The 27,571-nt window shown below is 36.2% G+C and overlaps 1 protein-coding gene and 1 pseudogene across 1 annotated transcript in view; both read left to right on the top strand.

Annotated features, from left to right (window-relative positions):
* COL4A5 (collagen type IV alpha 5 chain) overlaps nucleotides 1–27,571 on the top strand; it is a 351,509-nt gene that overhangs the window by 223,871 nt on the left and 100,067 nt on the right. The window contains exon 37 of the mRNA XM_077145842.1: nucleotides 6,379–6,505. Within this exon, the coding sequence (XP_077001957.1) occupies nucleotides 6,379–6,505 (127 nt within the window). The remainder of the gene's footprint in view (nucleotides 1–6,378; nucleotides 6,506–27,571) is intronic.
* On the top strand, nucleotides 19,464–22,326 carry LOC143670934 (NEDD4-like E3 ubiquitin-protein ligase WWP1; annotated as a pseudogene).

The raw sequence follows: 27,571 nt of genomic DNA, 5'->3' as shown, positions 1-27,571 counted from the left end.
TAATCCCGCTAAAAAGCTAAGCTTTTTTAGGCTGAAATTGACAAACAGATCCTAAAATTAATATAGAAATGCAAGGACGCAGAAAAGCCAAAATAATCTTGAAAAAAGAACAAAGTTGGAGGACTCACTTTTCTGGATTTCAAAACTTATACAAAGCTACAGTAATCAAACGAGTGTGATACCAGCACAAGGATAGATACATAATATTTGGGAGTCCAGAAATAAACCTATACATTTTTTTCGGTCAATTGATTTTCACAAAGAATAGTCTTTTTCATCAAATCATGCTGAGGTCTATACACAAAAGAAGATTGCCTCATGTCATATACAAAAATCAGTTCAAAATGAATCACTGACCTAAATGTAAGAGCTAAAATGACAAAAATGAGCAAATCTTCATGATCTTTGGATAGGTAATAGGTTACCTTGGGATGGCTAATCTAATGAATATATAGGTAAAGGTGCAGCTTGGGTCAGTTAATCTAATTAATATATGAGGAACTCTAACAACTCAATAAGAAGGCAAACAATCCACTTTTAAAAAGTAAAGATTTGAATAGACATTTCTATTCTTTTGGATAGACAATAAACTCATGAAAACATGTTCAATATCATCAGTCATTAAGGAAATGCAAATAAAAATCCACAGTGTAATACTATTTCACAGATGCTAGGATGACTATAAAAAAAAAGACAGACAATAACAAGTTTTGGTGAGGATGTTGAGAATTGGATTCCTTATACATTCCTGGGGGAATGTAAAATAGTACAGCTACTATGGAAAACAGTTTGACAGTGCTTCATATTTAAACATAGAGCTACTGTATGACCCAGCAATTCCACTCGTGGGTATACACTAAGAGAGATGAAGACATACGTGCACACAGAAAACTTATACATGAATGGTCATGGCAATGCTATTTATAATAACCAAAAAGTATTAATAACCCAAATGGTCAACAGCTGATGAATAGATAAACAAGATGTAGTTTATCCACTCATGGGATATTATTTGGCAATAAATGGAATATTATTTGGCAATAAAAAGGAATGAAGTGCTGTTGTATGCTACAACATGGATGAACTTCAGAAACCGTTATGCTAAGTGAAAGAAGATACAAAAGACACAAAATTATTATTGCCAAATAATAACCACTTCATGATTCCATTTATGTGAAATGTCTAGAATAGGCAAATATAGAGAGGCAGAAAATACATTAGTGGTTGCCAAAGCCTAGTGGAGAAGGAAATGGGGAATAATTGCTAATGGGTACAGGTTTTCTTTTACTAAGGGATGAAATTTTTCTGAAATTAAATTGTAGTGATGATTGTACTACCCTATGAATTTACAAAAATATACTGGATCGAACATTTTAAATGGATGAATTTATGGTATATGAATTATATTTCACTCAAGTCATTTAAAATCTAATTATGCACATTATTGGAATAACAATAAGATTGCTACTTTTAAAAATTAAAAAAAAAGATTGCTACTTTCATTGTCCAACGATTGACATTTTGGAGTTCTTTTTAGTTGTAGAATCCTGAGATTTCCTGAACAAATGACTGCTATTCCTTTTCCTCATACTAATTTTGAACACATTTTAAATAATTTTTTGTGGTGTGGTGACAAGAGCTGCACATGTCATGTTAGATACAGCAAAGCATAATTTAACAAATTTACATTTTCTCTCATGTTTCTATAATTAAACCTAACATTTTGTTCCCATTTTTTACTATACTAGAAAGATCTTTGGAACAATTTACTATTACTCCTTATTTGGGTGGTAGCACAGAGCTCATTATTTAAACTCAGCTCCTATGATTTTTCTCTGAGTTTATCACCTTTACGTATACTCTGCTGAACTTCACATCCTGCCTTTTGGCCTGCTCATGCAACCATGAGCCATTGTGTATCAGTTTGTCCTTGTTAACGTAGCATTTCACTACCTGGGAGTGCTAAATACAATGCAAACCTGGAGATCTTATTGTGTATTCTCTTTTCTATATCATTTATTAAAATGTTAAAAAAGAGTATCATTGCTCCACTCTTTAATTTCTCTTTCTAAGGAAGAACTAATGTATGGCTTTCTTCGTGGTGTCCTTAATTTTATCCAAATATAGATAAGGATATAAAAACAGTTAATTATGTGGGGACCAGAACGTCCAACTGATTGGGCTACTGCAGTATTCTTCTTGCCTTAAAAAAGGATAAAGATTTTACCCTCTCACCAAATATTTTTGACTAGTTATCTTGGCTTTTTTCCCATTGGAAATGCATCTTCAATTTTACAATGGAATGCAAGAGTGAAATGGATTAGATTTATCACTAACTTTGATGTCTTCAGTTCTGTAAAGTGAGGCAAGCCTGTAATTTTATTCTGGGACTCAGGTTATAGCATGGGAATGGAAAAGAAAATGCCAAAATGAAGAAATAGTAGAAAACAATTATGATTCAGATGCTCTCTTAGATTACCAATTTGAATTTTAACAACAAAGATCAAATTGAGGCCTTTTGCTACATGGGCTGAATATGATAGAACACAGTGACCTTAAGCAGTTGTAATTTCAAGCTTGTTAAAGAGCATTATATTCTTCCAGTGTTACGGTATTTGTTAGGTGGAGTCACTGGTAAATTTAACTTATTAGATGATGGTATACTACATTTTCAGAATTATTTCGAAGCTTGACATTGGAAAGCTGTAGGTGTTTGCATTTTAATTATACTGAAGTCACTTTACCTTTTGCTAGAAATGTAAATAGACTAGAAATTTTTCCATTCTCAGTGATTTATGGTATTCTTGGCCAGGTTGTTGATTTTTTGAGCACCCACTCTTTTTTTTTTAATCTCTTCTTGATTACCTATTTTGAAGCTCATTCGTTTATCTGCAAATACATGAACAATAAAAGATTAGATAAAACTTAAGCTAGCACATTTTAGTTCTTTTCAGAACTCTAGCAAAATTTGCACCTTCCTTTTCTTTCCATTGAGAAATCTTTACACACATACATTCTATACATGGTGCACAATCAGTGGCTCACGATATCATCACATAGATGTGTATTCATCACCATGATCATTTTTTATAACATATGCATCACTCCAGAAAAAAAATGCAAAGAAAAAACTCATACATACCATACACCTTACCCCTCCCTCTCATTGACAACTAATATTTCCATCTACCCAATTTATCTTACCCTTTGTCCCTTCATTACTTATTTTTTATTCATATTTTTTACTTTTTACTCTTCTTTCCATATGCTCAATATAAGGAACATCAGGCATGAAGTTTTCACAATCACACAGTCACATGTAAACGTTATATCTTTATACAATTGTCTTCAGAAATCTAGGCTACTGGAATACAGCTCAACAGTTACAAGTACTTCCCTTTAGCCACTCCAATATACCATAAAATAAAAAGGGATATCTATATAAAGGATAAGAATAACCTCCAGGATGACCTCTCAGCTCTGTTTGAAAACTCTCAGCCACTGAAATGTTATTTTGTATTATTTCTCTACTCCCTTTTGGTCATGAAGGCTTTCTCAATCTCTTGATGCTGGGTCCCGGTTTAGCCCAGGCTTTCTGTTCCACATTGCCAGGGAGGTTTACATTCCTGGGAGTCATGTCCCACGTAGGACAGAGGGCAGTGAACTGACCTGCTGAGATGGCTTAGAGAGAGGGGCCACATTTGAGCAACACAAAAAGGTTCTCTAGAGGTGATTCTTAAGACCTAATTTTAAGTAGGCGTAGCCTATCCTTTGCAGGAATAAGTTTCAAATGGGCAAACCCCAAAATCAAGGGCTCGGTCTATTGATTTGGTTGTCACCACTGCTTGGAAGAATATCCGAAATTCTCCATATGAGGAAGTTGAATATTTCCTCCTTTCTTCCCATTCTCCGAAGGCGACTTTGCGAATACTTCTTTATTCACTCCTCAAATCGCTCTGTGATATGTTGGGAAATCACGCTAACCTGGACAAACCAACAAAATCTCATGCGCTATTCAAGATTCCATGTACTTATGGTGATACAACTAAAATGACCACACAATTTAAATTAGGAAATGCACACCCGAAATATAAATTTTGACCTAAATAAACATCTCTCCCTTTAGTCTTCAACAGAAATTGAAGTTTTAAAATGTGGACAATATCATCCCTTAACCAGTCTTTTGATGTACCTTGGTCCTATCCAGATCAGCTTCATTTATATCTCTCGTTGAAGTCTGATCCCTTTTTCAACTTTTTAAACAGTTCCTGTATGGGGTACTGCTGACTTTCACAGCTTCAGAGCGCTAACTCTGAGTCTCAGGTGTCACATAAATACCCGAAGTTTCTGGGAGTAACCAGGTTATAAACAATCAGCTCAGTATCTCAGAATTTAGAAATGACAGTTGCAACTCCTGAATCTATATGACTGCTATAAAAGCTTACAATCTAGGACCCTTTACAATAGGCCCCAACCTGATAACCCATGTTCAAATGACTCCAGTTCACTGAGTTTTTATATTACAGTTAGTCCATATGATTGAGATATGATAATATTTGTCTTTTTGTTCCTGACATTTCATTCAACTTACAGTCCATAAGATTCATACACCTAGGAATATGCCTCACAACTTCATTCCTTCTTGCATCCTCTCAGTAATCCATTGTATGTATACATCATAGTTCCCCCTTCATTTCCTCAATTGTTGTACCTTTATGCCACCTCCATTCATTGTGGATCAGGAATACTGCCACCAGAAACACCAGTGTGTAAATGTCCATTCCTGTCTCCACACTGAGTTCCTCCAGGTATATACTGAGCAACAAGGTTTCAGGATCATATAACAACCCCACCCCTAGCCTCTTGTGGAACTACCACACGTGCTTTCCAAGGGACTGCATCCTTCATTCCCCTACCGACAATACTATAGGTAGTTTACCTTCCTTTGTAAAATCTCCTTGGTTTGAAGGAGTAGGGCCACAGGGTGTTTAGACGAACTGTGCTGGAGACAAGTACTAACAGAAATGAGAGATTAAGATTATTTGTAGAATTTAATGTACTTTGGTGTCAAAAATAATCAGGAGTTTGTTTACACTTTCTACTGCCTTTCAAGTTTACCACTAGCTGACTATTAGAATTTAATTTTTGTCTTTTGTATTTTGTTATGTAAATTCTATTGGCTCACAAATAACAAGAATCATGATAGCTTATTCAAAGCTTTTCTGTGTAAATATCTAAGACTAAACCAATTCCATTCAAAATTTAAGTGTATACATATTATGTGCTTAGAAATAAGCTAGATATTTGTTTTATAAGAGCTCACAAAAAAGAACAAATATATGCATCCCAACTAGTTTCTTCTTTAAAGAATAAGTAAGGAGAAAAAGCATTAGGTAAAAAAATAGATACAAATAAATAAACTATTACCATAATGCAGAAACACTTCAGTAACAAAGAAAAGATCTTACTCACCCAGACATGGGTAAGCACTAAGTAGGAAAGATCATGATCTTCATGGGCAGAACAGTGATCATTTTGGTACAGATTTGGAGTGAAGGCATTTTTTTCATTGTTATCTGAAAAATTTGTTTTAATTTTGAAAGTGAGTATAGATTCTTCTTAGCCTCTGTTAGAAGAAAACAGTGCAAATATTCATTGAACAAAAAATAGTTATGTGTGATTTGTCGCTTACTCCAAAAAAGCTTTCAATGTAGTTGAGGAGTCAAAACTTGCCTGTATGAAATCATTATAGTACGTGATAGAATGAGAGCCTACCTTAAGCAATTAGAGTAAGCACTCTTGTCCAGGAAGGCCTCATGGTAGAAACGGATTTGATATATCCAATGAAGAATGAATAGGCTTCTTCCTGTTATGATGAAATTTATCTTTTACAATAGACCTAACTATAGCTATTGGTTGACATACTTATTGTAAACAATAAAGATGCCGAGCACAAGTTCTGAAGTTAGACTCTCTGGATCCAAATCCAGATTCCATCACTTACTAGATGCATCACTGGAAATGGAGATACTGACAGTATCTTTCTTACAAGATTGTTAAGGATTCATGGAAATAAGGCATCTATATATTGTAAAAATACATGAGATCTGGAGTCTGACAGACGTTGGTTCAATTATGAACTCTGTCCTTAAGAGCGACCTTGGGTAGTTGACTTCTTTCAGCTTCTATTTTCTCGTTTATAAGTGGCTATAATGAAGCCAATTCACAGGGCTGTTGTGATGATTAAATGAAGCAATTTATGTAAAACACTTAGCAAATTGCCCAATATATAGTAAAAGCTCTATAAATAATGTTATATTGGTGTACAGTCTAAATCATGTAAAGACTTAAGTTTAGTCTTTTTATTCATGTTTTCAGGGTGAACCTGGTCTGCCTGGATATCCAGGCAACCCTGGTATCAAAGGTTCTGTGGGAGATACTGGTTTGCCTGGATTACCCGGGACTCCTGGAGCAAAAGGACAACCAGGCCTTCCTGGATTCCCAGGTAAGTTCTTTTCTTAAATTCTTAGCTCTCTTGGATTTATTTTTATTTTTACCTTCTTCCCTTCCTTATCTACTCAATCAGAACCATACAATGACTTCTTATTTGGCAGGCTTGCATTCTATATTTCAAACAAATTTTGACTAGACACATAATCTTGAACTAGTTCTTTACCTTTTCTTTGCCCACATTTCTTTCTGTATAAAATGAGAATGACTATTACCTATTCAGTAGGACAGTTATCTGTGGGTAGAAAGACTGTGTGGTGGAGCATTTTTTCAATCTTTGACTGCTAGCAACAAGTTAATTAAGATACTTTACAGTTTTTTGTAGGTGTTATTTATATTACCAAGCCCTATCCTGCTACTGATTCTTTTATGGGGTTGTACTCAGGCACACAGCCATGGCTGTTGGTAGAACAATGATACAATTAATTCAAATGGCAAGGATTGAGTCACTTCAAGCAGAAGGACTTAGTACTATAATCACATAGATGGCCTGAACTAGTTTATTATACTTCCTGCTCTGTTTGTGCTTGCATTTAATTTTTTGTATGTGGTATGGATGAATGGAATTTTGTTTGTATTTTTATTAAACTTTTAGTTGACGTATAATATGCCTATAGTAAAGTACACTAAACTGTACAAGTGAATGGATGAATTATTACCAGTGTATATACCCCTCATACATATTAAGCTATAGACTATGTATGTCCTCATAAAGTTCACTTATGCCACTTCACACTGATCTCTCCCCACCAGGGTAACCACTAGTATGACTGCTGTCACCATCAATTAGATTTGCTTCTTGAATTTCATATAAATAGAATCATACAGTATGTATAGATGACTTCTTTCATTCATATTGTTGAATATGTCAGTAGTGATGGACTTTGAATGATTTCTAGTTTGGGACCATTATGAACAAAGATGCTATTAATGTATTTTAAAATATCTTTTGGTGGTTATAAGCACTCATTTCTCCTAGAAAAATGCTTGGTAGGGGAATTATTGAAACCTAGTTAGGTATAAATTTAACGTTAGTAGTAGATCCAAATAGTTATCTGAAGTTTTTTTTTTTATTTAATAAATTACATCCAGTGGCTTTATGTCCTCAACATTACTTGGTATTATCAGTCATTTTTTAAAACTTTTTGTATTATATAAAATAACATATATACAAAGCAAAGAAAGAAAAAAACAATAGTTTTCAAAACACTATTCAACAAGTATTTAAATGACATATCCCAGAGTTTGTCATGAGCTGTCATACCATCCTCTCAGATTTAGGAGCCTGGAAAGAAAAAATATTTTTTTTTATCATCACAATCGACTTTTGTTCTTTTTTCTGAAAAATAACATATATGCAAAGAAGCAATAAATTTCAAAGTACTGCACAAAAATTAGCTGGAGAACAGATTTCAAAGTTTGGTATGGGTTACAATTCCATAATTTTAGGTTTTTACTTCTTGCTGCTCTAAAGTACCAGAGACTAAAAGAAATATCAATTTAATGATTCAGCAATCGCTTTCATTTGTTAAACCCTATTTTTTCTGTATAATTCCACCATCACCTTTGATCTTTCTGTCCCACTCTTTAGGGGTATTTGGACTATGCCTATTCTAAATTTTTCACGTTATAAGAGGCTGTCAATCAAGTGCTGGAGAGGATGTGAAGAAAGTGGCACTCTTATCCACTGTTGGTGGGAATGTCAAATGGTGCAACTGCTGTGGAAGGCAGTTTGGCGGTTCCTCAGAAACCTAAATATAGAATTGCCATGGACTGGCAATACCATTGCTAGGTATCTACTCAGAAGACATGAGGGCAAGGACACAAATGGACATTTGCATACCAATGTTTATAGCAGCATTATTTACAATTGCAAAGAGATGGAAACAGCCAAAATGCCCATCAACAGATGAGAGGCTAAACAAGCTGTGGTATATACATACAATGGAATATTATGCAGCTGTAAGACAGAATAAATTTATGAACTATGTAACAACATGGATGGACCTTGAGGACATTATGCTGAGTGAGATTAGCCAAAAACAAAAGGACAAATACTGTATGGTCTCACTGATATGAACTGACATTAGTGAATAAACTTGGAGGATTTCATTGGTAACATAGACCATCAGGAGGTAGAAATAGGGTAAGATATTGGGTAATTGGAGCTGAAAGGATACAGAATGTGTACGAGGACTGAATGTAAAAACTCAGAAATGGACAGCACAATTCTACCTAACTGTAATACAGTTATGTTAAAACACAAAATGAAGCTGAATGTGAGAATGATAGAGGGAGGAGGGCTGAGAGAACAAATGAATCAGAAAGAAAAATAGATGATAAAGACTGAGATGGTATAATCTAGGAATGCCTAGAGTGTATAATGATAGTGACTAAGTGTACAAATTTAAAAACGTTTTTGCATGAGGAAGAACAAAGGAATGTCATTACTGCAAGGTGCTGAAAATAGATGGTAATTAATATTTGAAAATTTCAACTTATGTGTAAGACAAAAGCAAAAAATGTTTATTTTGTACAAAATTTATATTTTGACTAGTGCATTTCTTTTTTTATTAATTAAAAAAAATTAACTAACAAAACATTTAGAAATCATTCCATTCTACATATACAATCAGTAATTCTTAATTTCATCACATAGTTGCATATTCATCATTTCTTAGTACATTTGCATCGATTTAGAAGAAGAAATAAAAAGACAACAGAAAAAGAAATAAAACGATAATAGAAAGAAAAAAATATATACCTCACATGCAGCTTCATTCAATGTTTTAACATAATTGCATTACAATTAGGTAATATTGTGCTGTCCATTTCTGAGTTTTGTATCCAGTCCTGTTGCACAGTCTGTATCCCTTCAGCTCCAATTACCCATTATCTTACCCTATTTCTATCTCCTGATGGTCTCTGTTACCAATGACATGTTTCAAGTTTATTCACTAATGTCGGTTCATATCAGTGAGACCATACAGTATTTGTCCTTTAGTTTTTGGCTAGTCTCACTCAGCATAATGTTCTCTAGGTCCATCCATGTTATTACATGCTTCATAAGTTTATTCTGTCTTAGAGCTGCATAATATTCCATCGTATGCATATACCACAGTTTGTTTAGCCACTCATCTGTTGATGGACATTTTGGTTGTTTCCATCTTTTTGCAATACTAACTAATGCTGCTATAAACATTGGTGTGCAAATGTCCGTTTGTGTCTTTGCCCTTAAGTCCTTTGAGTAGATACCTAGCAATGGTATTGCTGGGTCATATGGGAATTCTATATTCAGCTTTTTGAAGAAGCGCCAAACTGCCTTCCACAGTGGTTGCACCATTTGACATTCCCACCAACAGTGGATGGGAATATCAAATGGTGCAACCACTGTGGAAGGCCTCTTTCTCCACATCCTCTCTAACACTTGTCATTTTCTGTTTTGTTGATAATGGCCATTCTGGTGGGTGTGAGATGATATCTCATTGTGGTTTTGATTTGCATTTCTCTAATGGCCAGGGACATTGAGCATCTCTTCATGTGCCCTTTGGCCATTTGTATTTCCTCTTCTGAGAGGTGTCTGTTCAAGTCTTTTTCCCATTTTGTAATTGGGTTGGCTGTCTTTTTGTTGTTGAGTTGAACAATCTCTTTATAAATTCTGGATACTAGACCTTTATCTGATATGTCGTTTCCAAATATTGTCTCCCATTGTGTAGGCTGTCTTTCTACTTTCTTGATGAAGTTCTTTGATACACAAAGTGTTTAATTTTGAGGAGCTCCCATTTATTTATTTATTTCTTCAGTGCTCTTGCTTTAGGTGTAAGGTCCATAAAACTGCCTCCAGTTATAAGACTCATAAGATATCTCCCTACATTTTCCTCTAACTGCTTTATGGTCTTAGACCTAATGTTTAGATCTTTGATCCATTTTGAGTTAACTTTTGTATAAGGTGTGAGATACGGGTCCTCTTTCATTCTTTTGCATATGGATATCCAGTTCTCTAGGTACCATTTATTGAAGAGACTGTTCTGTCCCAGGTGAGTTGGCTTGACTGCCTTATCAAAGATCAAATGTCCATAGATGAGAGGGTCTATATCTGAGCACTCTATTCGATTCCATTGGTCAATATATCTATCTTTATGCCAGTACCATGCTGTTTTCACCACTGTGGCTTCATAATATGCCTTAAAGTCTGGCAGCGTGAGTCCTCCAGCTTCGTTTTCTTTCCTCAAGATACTTTTAGCAATTCGGGGCACCCTGCCCTTCCAGATAAATTTGCTTATTGGTTTTTCTATTTCCGAAAAATAAGTTGTTGGGATTTTGATTGGTATTGCGTTGAATCTCTAAATCAATTTAGGTAGAATTGATATCTTAACTATATTTAGTCTTCCAGTCCATGAACATGGTATGCCCTTCCATCTATTTAGGTCTTCTGTGATTTCTTTTAACAGTTTTTTGTAGTTTTCTTTATATAGGTTTTTTGTCTCTTTAGTTAAATTTATTCCTAGGTATTTTATTCTTTTAGTTGCAATTGTAAATGGGATTTGTTTCTTGATTTCCCCCTCCGCTTGTTCATTGCTAGTGTATAGAAATGCTACAGATTTTTGAATGTTGATCTTGTAACCTGCTACTTTGCTGTACTCGTTTATTAGCTCTAGTAGTTTTGCTGTGGATTTTTCAGAGTTTTTGACGTATAGTATCATATCATCTGCAAACAGTGAGAGTTTTACTTCTTCCTTTCCAATTTTGATGCCTTGTATCTCTTTTTCTTATCTAATTGCTCTGGCTAGAACCTCCAACACGATGTTGAATAATAGTGGTGATGATGGACATCCTTGTCTTGTTCCTGATCTTAGGGGGAAAATTTTCAATTTTTCCCCATTGAGGATGATATTAGCTGTGGGTTTTTCATATATTCCCTCTATCATTTTAAGGAAGTTCCCTTGTATTCTTATCCTTTGAAGTGTTTTCAACAGGAAAGGATGTTGAATCTTGTCAAATGCCTTCTCTGCATCAATTGAGATGATCATGTGATTTTTCTGCTTTGACTTGTTGATATGGTGTATTACATTAATTGATTTTCTTATGCTGAACCATCCTTGCATACCTGGGATGAATCCTACTTGGTCATGATGTATAATTCTTTTAATGTGTTGCTGGATTCGATTTGCTAGAATTTTGTTGAGGATTTTTGCATCTATATTCATTAGAGAGATTGGTCTGTAGTTTTCTTTTTTCGTAATATCTTTGCCTGGTTTTGGTATGAGGGTGATGTTGGCTTCATAGAATGAACTAGGTAGCTTTCCCTCCACTTCAATTTTTTTGAAGAGTTTGAGCAGGGTTGGTACTAATTCTTTCTGGAATGTTTGGTAGAATTCACATGTGAAGCCGTCTGGTCCTGGACTTTTCTTTTTGGGAAGCTTTTGAATGACTGATTCAATTTCTTTACTTGTGATTGGTTTGTTGAGGTCATCTATTTCTTCTTGAGTCAAAGTTGGTTGTTCATGCCTTTCTAGGAACTTGTCCATTTCATCTACATTGTTGTATTTATTAGCATAAAGTTGTTCATAGTATCCTGTTAATACCTCCTTTATTTCTGCAAGTTCAGTGGTTAATGTCTCCCCTTCCATTTCTGATCTTATTTATTTGCATCATCTCTCTTCTTCTTTTTGTCAATCTTGCTAAGGGCCCACCAATCTTGTTGATTTTCTCATAGAACCAACTTCTGGTCTTATTGATTTTCTCAAATGTTTTCATGTTCTCAATTTCATTTATTTCTACTCTAATCTTTGTTATTTCTTTCCTTTTACTTGCTTTGGGGTTAGTTTGCTGTTCTTTCTCCAGTTCTTCCAAGTGGACAGTTAATTCCCGAATTTTTTCCTGTTATTGATTTCCAACTTCATTTGTTTATGATCTGAGAAAGTGTTGTGTATGATTTCAGTCTTTTTAAATTTGTTGAGACTTGCTTTGTGACCCAGGATATGGTCTATCTTTGAGAATGATCCATGAGCACTTGAGAAAAAGGTGTATCCTGCTGTTGTGGGGTGTTATGTCCTATAAATGTCTGTTAAGTCTAGCTCATTTATTGTAATATTCAAATTCTCTGTTTCTTTATTGATCCTCTGTCTAGATGTTCTGTCCATTGATGAGAGTGGCGAATTGAAGTCTCCAACTATTATGGTAGATGTGTCTATTTCTCTTTTCAGTGATTGCAGTGTATTCCTCATGTATTTTGGGGCATTCTGAATTCGTGCATAAATATTTATAATTGTTATGTTTTCTTGTTTAATTGTTCCTTTTATTAGTAGATAGTATCCTTCTTTGTCTCTTTTAACTGTTTTACATTTGAAGTCTACTTTGTTGGATATTAGTATAGCTACTCCTGCTCTTTTCTGGTTTTTATTTGCATGAAATATCTTTTCCCAACCTTTCGCTTTCAACCTATGTTTATCTTTGGGTCTAAGATGTGTTTCCTGTAGACAGCATATAGAAGGATCCTGTTTTTTTAATCCATTCTGCCAGTCTATGTCTTTTGATTGGTGAATTCAGTCCATTAACATTTAGTGTTATTACTGTTTGGGTAATACTTTCCTCTACCATTTTGCCTTTTGTATTATATATATCATATCTAATTTTCCTTCTTTCTACACTCTTCTCCACACCTCTCTCTTCTGTCTTTTCGTATCTGTCTCTAGTGCTCCCTTTAGTATTTCTTGCAGAGCTGGTCTCTTGGTCACAAATTCTCTCAGTGACTTTTTGTCTGAAAATGTTTTAATTTCTCCCTCATTTTTGAAGGACAATTTTGCTGGATATAGAATTCTTGGTTGGCAGTTTTTCTCTTTTAGTAATTTAAATATATCTTCCCACTGTCTTCTTGCCTCCATGGTTTCTGCTGAGAAATCTTCACATAGTCTTATTGGGTTTCCCTTGTATGTGATGGATTGTTTTTCTCTTGCTGCTTTCAAGATCCTCTCTTTGTCTTTGACCTCTGACATTCTAACTAGTAAGTGTCTTGGAGAATGCCTATTTGGATCTATTCTCTTTGGGGTGCGCTGCACTTCTTGGATCTGTAATTTTAGGTCTTTCATAAGAGTTGGGAAATTTTCAGTGATAATTTTTTCCATTGGTTTTTCTCCTCCTTTTCCCTTCTCTTCTCTTTCTACTAGTGCATTTCTTAATGTAACTTATGTAGATAGCTTGTTTGAACCCCTTAAATACATGGAACCTTGGGTAGGACATGAGATTTTGTCGGTTTGTCCATAGTGATGTCCCGATGAATCCCAGAGTAATGTGATCAGTGAGTGGGAATGTATTTGCAATGTCTCCTTCGGGGAATGGTGAGAACAGGGGAAATTTCAACTTCCCCAAGTTGAATTCTTGATATTCTCACAAGCAGTGTGGACAACCAAAGCTATAGGCTGAGCCCCCAGTCTTGGGGTTCATTCATATGAAACTTAACCCCAGAAAGGATAGGTCAAGCCTACTTAAAATTTAGGCCTAAGAGTCACCCCCAAGAGAGCCTCTTTTGTTGCTCAGATGTGGCCTCTCTCTCCAGCCAACACAACAAGCAAACTCACCACCCTCCCCTTTTCTACATGGGACATGACTCCCAGGGGTGTGGACCTTCCTGGCAACGTGGGATAGAGATCCTGGAATGAGCTGAGACTCAGCATCAAGGGATTGAGGTAACCTTCTTGACCAGAAGGGGGAAGAGTGAAATGAGACAAAGTGTCAATGGCTGAGAGATTCCAAACAGAGTCGAGAGGTTATCCTGGAGGTTATTCTTACGCATTAAGTCGATATTACCTTGTTATTCAAGATGTAATGGAGAGGCTGGAGAGAACTGCCTGAAAACGTAGAGCTGTGTTTCAGTAGCCATGTTTCTTGATGATGATTGAATAATGATAAAGCTTTCACAACGTGACTGTGTGATTGTGAAAACCTTGTGTCTGATGCTCCTTTTATCTACCTTGTGAACAGATGAGTAGAACATTTGGAATAAAAATAAATAATAGGGGGAACAAATGTTAAAATAAATTTAGTTTGAAGTGCTAGTGATCAATGAAAGTTAGGGGTAAGGAGTATGGTATGTTTAATCTTTTTTTTTTTTATTTTGTTTTGCTTCTTTTTCTGTTGTCTTTTTATTTCTTTTTCTGAATTAATGCAAATGTTCTAAGAAATAATCATGATGATGAATATGCAACTATGTGATGATATTGTGAATAACTGATTATATATGTAGAACAGAATGATCATATGTTAAGAGTGTTTTTGTTCATTTGTTGTTAATTTTTTTAATTTAATAAATAAATAAAAATTTTAAAAAATAACAGGCTGTCAATAATATCTGGTAGGGAGATGGAACTAGCGAATGTTCTGGAGAGACTGGGCCCCCTAGGTTTCAGGACTTATCTGATCCAGGGAGCCATCTGGAAGTTGTAGGTTTCTGGAAAGTTACCCTAGTGCATGGAACCTTTGTAGAATCTTATATATTGCCCTATGTGTTCTTTAGGATTGGCAGGAATGGTTTTAGTTGGGCTTTGGCAAGTTATGATAGGTAGCAATGGCTAACTGAAGCTCGTGTAAGAGTGACTTCCAAGTAGCCTCTCGACTGTATTTGAACTCCCTCTGCCACAGATACTTTATTCTTTTCTCCCTTTAGGTCAGGATGGAATTGATACCACAGTGCCAGGGCCAGACTCATCCCTGATAGTGATCTCTCACACTGGCAGGAAGACTTTCACCCCTGGATGTCATGTCCCATGTAGGGAGGAGGGCAATGATTTCACTTGCAGAGTTGGGCTTAGAGAGACTGAGGCCACATCTGAGCAACAACCTAGGTCCTCCAGAAGTCACTCTTAGACATACCTGTAGGTAGGCTAAGCTTCATTACCTACATAAGCTTCACAAGAGTAAGGCTCAAGATCAAGGGCTTGGTCTATTAATTTGGGTGTCCCTAAATTTTGACACAGTATCAGGGGATTTCCTGATGGTAAAGTTTAATAGTTCCATATTTCTTCTACCATCCCTCAAGGGACTTTGCCAATACATTTTGATTATCTGCTTAATATATTCTAGGATGTATCCAGGTGTTACATTAAGCTATACAGAATTAAAGGCCCTCATTCTTATTCTGGGCTCTCTGTGTTTCAATATTTCAATGAGCTATCCAGACAGGTTTAGTTCGATTATGTGCTATAGAAAATTTAGGTTTTGGGCAAAATAAATATTTTTTCGGTCTCAAGGAATAGGTGCGGTTCTAAAATATGGACAGTGTCTTCCTAACCCCTATGCTCTGAATTACTTTAATTCTGACCTGATTGGCTGTGTTCTTATCTCTAAATACCAGGTTATAGATATATAAATCAGCCTCTCAAGATCCAGAAATAATAATTACCCCTTTGAACTAAATGTGTCTCTATAAGAGCTTACAATCTAGGCCCCTGTTTTCTTATAATCATTTTCTAGGGAGACCATACAATTATTATTCTTTCGTTTCTAGCTTATTTTGCCTCACCGAGTGACCCACAGTTCATTCACATCATTGCATGCCTCACGACTTTGTTCCTTTTTGTAGCAGCACAAATATTCGATCATATGTATACACCATTGCTCGTCAATCTACTTCTCATTCAGTGCATCCTTCAGCCACCTGCATTCATTGGGCATCGTGAATAAAGTCCAAAGTCCACAGTCTATCAACACTCTCAATTTTAAATAATTTCATTGTTTCAAAGAGAAAGATAACCAATAAACACACCCTCACCAAATAGGAAATCTAAACCTCCCCTTAACTCGTGTCCCTCCCCCCATTATTTACCCCTGCTGTTGCTGTGGTAGTGCTGATGCTTTCCTATTAAACATAGTCCATAGCATGCAATAGCAGTTTTCCCCCTGCACCCTGGACTTAAACGCTCTTTGTACACGAATCATACCTTTGAAGTAGTTCTTGAAAGAACTAATTTATATTGTCAGACATCTTTTAGTTTACTTGCTCTGGTGGGTGTGTAGAGGTATCTCACTGATGTTTTAATTTAAGTTTTTTAAATGAATAACAATATTAAGTACTTTTTCGTATACTTATTGGCCATATGCAAAACCTATTTTTGAAGTGCCTATTCAAGGTTTTTTTACTCATTTTGTATTTAGCTGTTTGCCATTTTTCTTATTGACTCAGCACAGTTCTTTGCGTAGTCTAGATATGAGTCCTTTATCAAATGTATGTATTTGCAAATACATGTTCCCCGTCTCAGGCTTGCCTTTTACTCTCTTAATGCTGTAATGTGATGAACATTAGTTGTTAACTTTAGTAAAGTCCAATGTATTATATTTTCTTTCGTGATTAGTGGTTTTTCTGTCTATTCAATCCTTTACTTGTTCCTCTCAAAAGTAGTTCTGGAGTGGCCACCATGCAGTGGGTGGTGCCAGGGCGGCAGCAGTGCGGAGGTGCACCTTTGGGCCACAGTAAGCTCCAGAGTACGGAGGCGTGGTGTGGGCTGGGGGTGGCATGTGGCTGGGTCAGGTGGAGCATATGGTGTTGGGAAGCACAGCGTGCAGGTTCAGAGTGGCTGCCAGGGCTACGGAGCCTGCTACGAGATGGCAGTCCTGGGTATCAAAGGGTGAGGGTGCCTGCCCAGGAAGAGGTGTTGCTGTAGTAACCATCCAGCCACTGGGAGCAGAAGGTTTCCTGAGGGGTTTGTGTCCTCAGTAGTTTATGAGCTGCTTGAAAAAAGGAAAAGTGTGTTACTCATCTTTGTATCTCCAGTGTCTTTAGCACAGTTCCTGGTACATAGTATAAGCTGAATTTTCAGACTTGACCACTGCTTCACCAAGGTCTGAAACTAGTAATAACCCTAGTGGAAGGTTACAGTTACAGGTAACTCTTTCATGTGTCAAACTAAAAAAAAATAAAAATTAAGAAAAAACTGCTTTGGAACAGCAATATACACAGAAATAGTTGTGGATCGAGAAATTAAGAAAACAGCAAAATCCAGTAGTTCTTTTAATCCAAAGTGGGATGAACAACTAAATGTAAGTGTGATCCACAGACTACGTTGGAATTTCAAGTTTGGATTCATCACACTTTAAAAGCAGATGCTTTGTTCTCATTTCCATTTTTCTCCTTTTGAAGATGCATAGAGGTAAAAGAGCTCAATGACTTCTCTTGTTCCTGAGTATACTGTACAATGATTTGTGGTTTCTAAATCTGAGAACTTCAGAAACTACTGAACATGAAATGAGTGAAAATTTTTCGAACTTGAGAGACACAAAGGAGAGGACTTGGTTAGTGTAGTGGGCTCTTCTCAGACCCTGAAACGCTGCTGAACCCTGTTACCAGTTGCATTGCATGGGTCCTTTCAGGTAACAAGGGTTATTTTATCCAGATTATTCCGTCACATCGCAGGGGGAAAGGAACGCATTTGTAATCATCAAAGGAATACTGACAGACTTGAAACAGGATTATACTCTATTATGCTCATCTGAATTAAAGATTTATTTTGGAAATCATTCTTAGGTTTCCTTCTCCCTGCTTCTTTAACCCCAAACTTGGTGATTTGTACTCATGGGACATCCAAAGTAAACATGAAATCAGTTTGCTAACGTATGTTTCGGAACCACTGGGCTGAGTTCTGAATTTTAATGTCGCCTGGTTCTCTGTGTGTGAAACACCAAGCTCCCGGGTCAGAACTAACCCCATGAATGAGTTCCTTCTCTAACTTGTTAATGCAGGAGAAATTCAATTCCCAGGGCCTGAGGGAGCAGAGTTACAGATGTTGGAGAGAATGCAAGGGTGCAAAAATGCAGATATGGAAATGTAAAATCTAGGGGTATGCAGAGTTGTCTGGTAGGACTGTAGACACACTACTAAACCTTCAATTCTAAGCTCTGTGGGTTGGTTAGCATTTTTGAAGAATATGATCTGCCAAACCTACTGTTCACCTTTCAGACTTCTTTGTTATCTATGTGTCCATGGAACCACTGAAGAGGAAGCTTCCCTAGAACAGGACAAACTCTTTGGTGTAGCCTTGTGTGGTGGTTTGAAGCTGGATATACCCGAAAAAGACATGTTCTTAAAGTTAATCCATTCTTATGGGTGTGGACCCATTGTGGGTAGGACCTTTTAACCAGACTACTGAGAGAGAGAGAGAGAGAGAGAGAGAGAGAGAGAGAGAGAGAGAGAGAGAGAGAGAGAGGGAGGGAGGGAGGGAGGGAGGGAGGGAGGGAGGGAGAGAGAGAGAGAGAGAGAGAGAGATGGAGAGAGATGGAGAGAGAGATGGAGAGAGATGGAGAGAGGGAAATGGAGAGAGCGAAATGGAGAGAGGGAGAGAAAGACCCCAGAATCAAGATACTGAAATCAAGAAAACCTGGAAAAGAAGGAAGAGACCAGCAGACACTGCCATGTGCCTTGCCACATGACAGAGGAGCCAAGGATAACTAACAGCCAGTCTTCAGGAAGAAAGCATCACCTTGGTGATTCCCTGATCTAGAAATTCTCTCAACCTCAAAATTATATGCTAATAAATTCCTATTGCTCAAGCCAAAAAAAACCAAAAAAACAAAAAACAGGTGCTTTATTAGAAAGAGCAGCAACAGATCTGAAATAAGCTCCGTTAATAAACAATAGAAAATTGGAAAGAGTGAAAGAACAATTAAAACTTTCCTTTGAAAATAAAAATGGCATAGTGCAAGCAGGGTAATTGACATTTGTGCTTGATGGATGGGTGGTTGAGCAAGAAAATCTAACAAACTGCAGCTCATCTCCAACCATAGAAATACAGCAAAATGGTGATGCTGTACATGAAAATGGAGAACCTTCAGCAAGAACAACTGCTGGGTTAGCTGTTGAAGGTACTAATGGGATAGATAATCATGTACCTACAACCACTCTAGACCAAAATTCACACTGTTCGTATGTAGTTTATGGAGACAACACACCTTTGTCTCTGTCTCAGGTTGCTGTGAGACCCCAAAATTCACCAGCTCCAAAACTACTCACATCTGAGCCTGCCAGTGACACTGTTAATGGTGAGTCATCCCCATCCGGACCACCAGATAATGCATCAGCCACAGGGACTGCAGTCGTTTCTGAAGAAACAGCCTTGTCTTCAAATTACACTGCATCTACTGTTGAACATCCTCCATTTCAAGAAATACTGACTTCCTCAGAAAACAATGACTGCATTTTTTCTAGGAGCACAGCAGTTTTGCCTGAAGCTAGAAGTATGTTTGATCCTGCCATCATTCATTCTGGAAATAGTTCTGTCTTTGAAGCAGCCAAATTAAGACAACCAGATAGGTGTGGGGAATCTATATGGCAACAGTCTGGAAATGCCAACACAGAAACTTTACCATCAGGGTGGGAACAGAGAAAATATCCTCATGGTAGAACCTATGATATAGATCATAACACTCAAACAACCACCCGGGAGAGACCATGGCCTTTATCTCCAGGTTGGGAAAGAAGAGTCTATGATGATGGAAGAGTTTATTATGTGGACTGTAACACAGAACAGTAGCATAGAAGCAGACTTCCATGGAATCTCTCTGAAACTTTGAACTGTGGTAGTCTTAGCAGCATTAGTTACAGGGAGCTATGTAACAGTTTAATCAATGATACCTCTATTCGGTTTCAACTTTAGCTGCAGAAAACCACCCATATGGGCCTTTGTCACCAGGCTGGGAAAAAAGAGTGGATTCCACAACAGGGTTTCCTTTGTGAATCATAATATTAAAAAAACTCAATGGGAAAATCCAAGAGCTCAAAACCTACAGAATGAAGAACCCCTCTCAGAAGGCTGGGAAATTAGTTATTCTCGAGAAGGCATTAGGTATTTTGTTCCTCATAACACAAGAATAACATCATTCAAAATGGGAAGTCATCTGTAGCAAAAGGTGGTCCACAAATTGCATATGAATGCAGCTTTAGGTGGAAACTTGCTCATTTCCATTATTTGTACCAATCTAATGCACTGGCCAGTCACATGAAGATCAACGTGTCACGGCAGACCCTGTTTGAAGATTCCTCCCAATAGATTATGGCATTAAAACCATATGACTTGAAAGGTGATTATATGTAATATTTAGAGGAGAAGAAGGACTTGATTATGGTGGTCTAACAAGAGAATGGTTTTTCTTACTTTCCTATAAAGTTTTGAGCCCAGTATACTGTTTATTTGAGTATACTGGCAAGAACAACTACTGCCTGCAGATAAATCCAGCATCAACCATTAATCCAGATCATCTTTCATACTTTTGCTTCATTGGTCTCTTTATCACCATGGCACTTTTTCATGGAAAGTTTATCGATACTTCTTTCTCTTTACCATTCTACAAGTGTATGCTAAGAAAAAAACTTACTATTAAGGGTTTGAAATCCATTTATACGGAATTTTATAACTCCCTTATCTGGATAAGAGATAATAATATTGAAGCATGTGGTGTAGAAATGTGCTTTTTTGTTGACCATGGAGATTCTGGGAAAAGTTACTTCACAAGATCTGAAATCGGAAGGTTCCAATATCCTGATTTAATGAAGAGAATAAAGATGAATGTATTGGTTTAATGAAAGAATGGCATTTGTTTTCGAGGAGTACAAGAACAGACCAAAACTTTACTTGATGGTTTTAATATGAAGTTGTTCCTCTTCAATGGCTGCAAGACTTTGATGAAAAAGTATTGAAGGTTATTTTGTGTGGCATGCAGGAGGTTAACTTGGCAGATTGGCAGAGAAATACTGTTCATTGACATTATACATGAAACAGCATGCAAATAACTTGGTTTTGGCAATGTTCTAGTTTTCTAGCTGCCAGAATGCAATATTCCAGAAACAGAATGGCTTTTAAAAAGGGTTATTTAATCAGTTGCTAGTTTACTGTTCCAAGGCCGAGAAAATGTCCCAATTAAAATAAGTCTATAGAAATGTCCTATCTAAGGCATCCAGGGAAAGATATGTGAGAAGTGAGAAGGCACATGGCGAACACAGTCACAGTTTCTCTGTCATCTGGAAAGGCACATGGTGAACACGGTCAGGGTTCCTCTCTCACCTGGAAGGGCACGTGATGAACACGGCATCATCTGCTAGCTTCTTCTCCTGGCTTCTTGTTTCATGAAGCTCCCCGGGAGACATTTCCCTTCTTCATCTCCAAAGGTCACTGGGTAGTGGACTCTGCTTCTTGTGGCTATGCCGTTCTGCTCTGCTCTCTCTGAATCGCTCATTCTCCAAAATGTTTCCTGTTTTATAGAACTCCAATAAACCAATTAAGACCCACCCAAATGGGTGGATACACGCTTCCCCTAATCCAGTATAACAGTCACTCTTGATTGGATTACATCTCCAGGGAGATGATCTAATTACATACAGTATTGAATAGGGATTATTCTGCCTTTACGAAATGGGACTTGGATTAAAACATGGCTTTTCATGGGTGCATACATCCTTTCAAACCAGCACAGGCAGTTGTGAAAAAGACAGACAAGGAAGTAAGAATGCTACTACTACAGTTTGTCACTGGAACCTGCCATTTACCTCTAGGAGGATTTGCTGAGCTCATGGGAAGTAATGGGCCTCAAAAATTTTGCATAGAAAAAATTGGCAAAGATACCTGTTTACCAAAAAGCCACACGTGTTTTAATCATCTGAGGTTACCACCATATAAGAGTTATGAACAACTATAGAAAAAGCTTCTTTTTGCAATAGAAGAGACAGGAATTTGTACAAGAATTAATGTGGCTTCTTGTCTTGAAGGAGCTCTTGCATTTAAATACCCACCCCCCAAAATTGCACAGATAGTGTATATAAGCTGTTCGTGCTTGTAGTGAATTTTCTGAATCTCTCAAAAAGTACATTTTCTGTTCTTCCACAGAAATATGCAAAAGAATTCATCCTTTTCTGCATTATTTATTGTTCCCTTAAAGTGACTGACCAGAAAAAGTTCATCCTTAAATTTTGAAGCAACCAAGATACTTTATTTAAAATAATTATTATTTATCTTTGTAAGCATACCTGATAGTGGCTCTTATTTTATAGCGTTCCAATTGTATTAAACATGACAGGTGTTCATTCAAAAATAACTGAATTTGCTTTGCCTTGTTTCTGTCATCCAGTGGAAAAACTGCCAAATATTCCATTATCTACTCCCTTATGCAGCATCTGAGGGTGTTGCATAGTGTTTCAGGAAGGAATTAAGGACTTAGACCAAATCTTACTTTGAGTATGTTAAGAAATGGTTCTGGCTTTTTGGAAGACAGGTGCTTAAACCTGTCAGTTTGTTTTAAATAAACACAATAGTTGAAAATTTTCCCTGTTTGCTACATCAGTAGCACAAAGTAGTGAAGGAAATCTAACTTGCATAAAAATCAAATACTAGAACTGAAACCATTAGGTATCTTAAAAATTGGAAAGAATTCATCAAGCAGCACACAGGTTTGTTTTCATATTACTTTGGAATACTGGCATTTGTGGAATTAAAAAGAATTAGGTGGTTCTGTACTCTTGATTCTAAATCTGTAATGTTCTTTAAATTTAATTCATAATAAATTGATGCAATTTGATACTTACAAGTTCAAAATAATGTGAACTTTTCTGTTTTTGTTTGTGTTCAACATTCTTTTGGTTTTATAAAACCAGGTAGATTGAAAAGTTACATAACCATTTGAAGCTTCAAATATTAGACTAATGATTTTCTGTTAGTGTTTAAATATTGCCAGTCCTCCGAAATTCATGAAAATTCTATGTATTTGAATTAAATGAGCATATACAAAATCTTTTTGTTCTCCCCGCCCCCGTTTTACATACACCAAGTTATTTTTGTCCTAAGTAAATAGCATTTTTTGTTCTTTATTATGAAGAGGATTTGCTGAACTACAAAGACATATTAAAATTAAAATCTAATGTAAATGATAGTAATGCTACTTTTAGCAAATTGGGCTTCCTTAATCATTCAGAAACTTAAATTTCTATTTGTATCATGCTTTGAATACGCACTGTAAGTTTCATTAAATTAACTTAAATTTTTAATAACCATGAAACTGACTTCTTAGAATGCATCTGTAATGTATTTCACTGCTAAATACATAAGGAAAATATTATTATACAATTTAATTTCCCTAAACAATAGTTTTTGTTTTGCTGAAATTTTATATTTCTACATATTATCTTCGATTGGGTTCTGCATTTTTATTCAAAATTTATTGTAAAGATTAAATGAAATCAGTGATCCACACACAAAGTATTTCTGTGTTTCTCTTTCTTATGTAACTTTCTACCTGTGTAAGTTAAGAATTTCTTAATATAATTGAGAAATATTTGCATACTCAAGATTATGGAAATATTCTCCTATGCTTTTTCCTAGAACTTTTTTTGGGGGAGGGTGCATGGTCTGGGAATCAAACCCGGGTCTCCCGCATGAAAGATGAGCATTCTACAAATGAACTACCCGTGCACCCAAGATTTCAGCCACTGAGCCACTGTTGCACCACCTTGCCACTGAGCCACCGTTGCACACCTCTAGAACTTTTAATTTCTAAACGTTCACATTTAGATTTATGACCTGTCTTGCATAAAAGTATTTTATTATGTTAGGTGGGGGTCAGAGTTTCATTTTGTTTCTATGTAGATATTTAATTGAATCACTGAAGAAAATATTTATTCAAATCACCATCCCCATAATTATACTTTTCTGGCTTCCAAATAGCCTGGGAGTGATAATCTGAGTTCACCTTTTTTAAAAAGTAATTATTGTGGTAAATATATGTAACAAAATTTGCCATTTTAACTATTTTAAGAGTACAGTTAATTGGTGTTAATTACAATATTGTGTGTTATACAGCAATCACTACTGTCTACCTGAAAAACTTTCTCATCACCCCAAATGGAAACTCTGTACCCATTAATTAAGCAATTTCCCCCTCCGCAGCCCCTTGTAGCCTCAAATCTCATACTAAAGTTTTTTAAAGAAACATTAGTTCCCCAATAAATTTCAGTGCCTCCTTTCTCAGGAACTCAAATGATTATATACGTGGGAGACTATTTCTAAACTCTGTATTCATAAGCAGCACTTTATGAATTGCTGTAAATTTATTTTTTTTTGAAATATGGTTGTATAGTTATTACAACTTTGATCCAGTTAAAATTTTTTTACTATCCTAGGTCTTTTACATAAATTTTGGAATATGTTTCTCAGTTGTCATTGGGACAAAACTTATTGGGATTTTTAAGAAACATTTTTTTCTTTATTGGAGGAGTTGTGTGTTTACAGAACAATCATGCATAAAGTACAAGATTCCCATAGAGCACCCCACCACCAACATATTGCATTGGTGTAGAACATTTTTTACAATTGATAAAAGCACATTTTTATAGCCATACTGTTTACTAAAGTCCATGGCTTGACTTAGGGATCACTGCTTGTATAGTGTAGTTGCATGGATGTTGTAAAAATTTTATTTGGTTACCATATATACAATCTAAAATTTCCCCATTTACTCATATAAAGATATACATATATTTCAGTGCTGTTAATTAATGCACAATGTTGTGCTACCATCACCACCATACATTACTATTACCAGACAGATGCAGTGGATTCTCTGCCCAATATGCTCAAAAGACCATTTCTGGAGACACCAGGGTTTCAAAGAGAGAATTTATTTATCTTTAAGCAATTTGAATAGAACTCTTTAAGAATTTTTTTGTTAATTTACTATTACCATGCAGAGGTATGAGAATATACATTGGCTACGCAGACAGACACAAATAAAAAAATTAGTCATACAAGAAACAAAAACACAGAAATACTTTTGGGAGGACAAATAAATGATTGAATATACAACATCTCATCCCATTTCTGCTCTTTTATAGAACACCTCTAACTGTGATGCACTGTTCTTTCCATAGAGCTATTCTCAGGTCATTTCTCTCCTGATTCTAAATCTATTGAGTCCAGAGTATGTTAAAGAAATGAACCTTTTTCTCATAGACTCACAAGTAAAATCTTGCCAATTTTTCAATACAGCCCAAAGGTTCCTATTTTAAATCATGTCCATAATTGGTAAACTATTAGCAACACCTGACCAATACAAATGCAGTAACGCACCAACTAGCAAATCTAAAGCCATTTAACACTTACTATATATTTAAGTAACACACCAAATACCAATTAAACAAACATTGAACACTTATTATATGTAAGTAACATGCCAATTAACAGTAAGCACTTACTATACCTAGGTAATATACCATTAACAGTTGAACGGGCACACTTAATTTCATTGAACACCAATTTAATTGTTGGATTACTTATTTTCCAGGAGTATATTCAACAGACAATCTCAGGTCAGGGCTACAAACCCCTTACAGAATGGTACTCAGAAAATAGAAAGATAAAAAGGTCAGAGCAAGGGTGATCATTCTGGAAGCAAGACCAAGGCCTCAAGCCCAGGACTAGGGGACTCAAACCACCAAATTTACTTCCTGATCCACTTTTACTTTGATGACCCATTTACCTAGTCAGATGCCCGGGCTTGGACCTGGAAATGGTTTCTCTCTTTGAAGCTTTTTAAGGTGCCAAAAGGGTCTGGAGTGCTGGCAGAACAAAGAAAAACCCAATTGCTGATCCTCTGGACTAAAGAATGTCTGTAGCTGCAAAAGGCTTGTTTACCATGTTTACCTTTTCTACTGGGGCTCCAGAACCTCAGGCAGTTGGACACCTTAACAATCTTTGCCCCTTCTGGGGGTTGCCAAATTGTTACCAGAAGAAGGCAGTGGATTCTCCATCCAATGTGCTCAAATGACCAATTAAGGGAAAGGGATTTGCCCTTACAGGTAACCTTGTTAGAATCCATCAAAACCTTGAACTCCCTAAACTCAGGTAGACAGATTTTGGGCTGATAGGCCATCTGCCCTCCTGCTTTGCACCTAGCAATAAATTCTTTCTCCCTTTGAAACCCTGGTTTCTCAGGAATTGATCATGCGAGCATATCGAGCAGAGAATCCACAACCTTTGTCCAATAACATTACCAAAACATTTCCATCATTCCACATGGAAACACTTTACTATTGTACAGAAATACTACTGATTGGGAGCATTGACCTTTTACCTCACCACTTTGCTGAATTCGTTTATTAGTTGCATTTCAAGCTTTAACTTTCCATTCTCTATCCCCACTCCTTCCCTGGTAACCTGTCTTCTAGCTTCTGATTCTATGAGTTTGCTTACCTTAATTGTTTCCAATCATTGAGATCATATAATATCTGTACTTTTGTGTTTGGATTATTTTACTCAAGATTCATCTGTGTTGTCACACATAACAAGACTTCATTCTTTTTATGACTGAATAATTTTCCATTGTATGTGTATACCGCATTTTTTAATCCATTCATTAATTGATGGAAATTTCAGTTGTGTCTATCTCTTGGCAATTGTGAATAATGCGACTATGAACATCAGTGTGAAAATCTTGTTGAGTCGCTTTCAGTTCTTTTAGGAAAATAACTAGTAGTGGGATAGGCAGGACATAAGGCAATTCTGTGCATCTTGAAGAATTGCCAACTGTCTTCCACAGCAACTTCACCATTTTACATTCCCACCAGCAATGAATTCTCCCCATCCTCTCCAATGCTTGTTATTTTCTGTTCTTTTGTTCACAGTAGTGATTTTAATAGGCAAGAAATGCTATCTCATTGGGTTTTGATTTGCATTTCCTTGATGGCTAAGAATGCTCAGCATTTTTTCATGTGCTTTCTGGCCATTTGTATATCTTCTTTGGTGAGATTTCGGTTCAAGATTTTCCCCATTTTTTAATTTGGCTTTTTGACTTTTTATTGTTGCGATGTATGATTTATTTATATATGTTAATATTAAACCCTTATTGGATTTGCAGTTTCCAAATATTTTCCCCCACTGGGTAAATTCTCATAAAACTTTCATGATGGAAAGTCCTTTGATGTGTAAAACGTTTTAATTTGGATGTGGTTCCATTATTTATTTTTTGTAACTGCTTGTGCTTTTGGTGTAAAGTTCAAGAAATCATTGTCTAGCACAAGATCCTGGTGATTCCCTAC

This window comes from Tamandua tetradactyla, chromosome X (assembly GCF_023851605.1).
Source record: "Tamandua tetradactyla isolate mTamTet1 chromosome X, mTamTet1.pri, whole genome shotgun sequence".
In the NCBI taxonomy this organism is placed as follows: Eukaryota; Metazoa; Chordata; class Mammalia; order Pilosa; family Myrmecophagidae; genus Tamandua; species Tamandua tetradactyla.
Note: the sequence above shows the minus strand (reverse complement) of the source record. Positions and strands in the feature narration are given on the sequence as shown.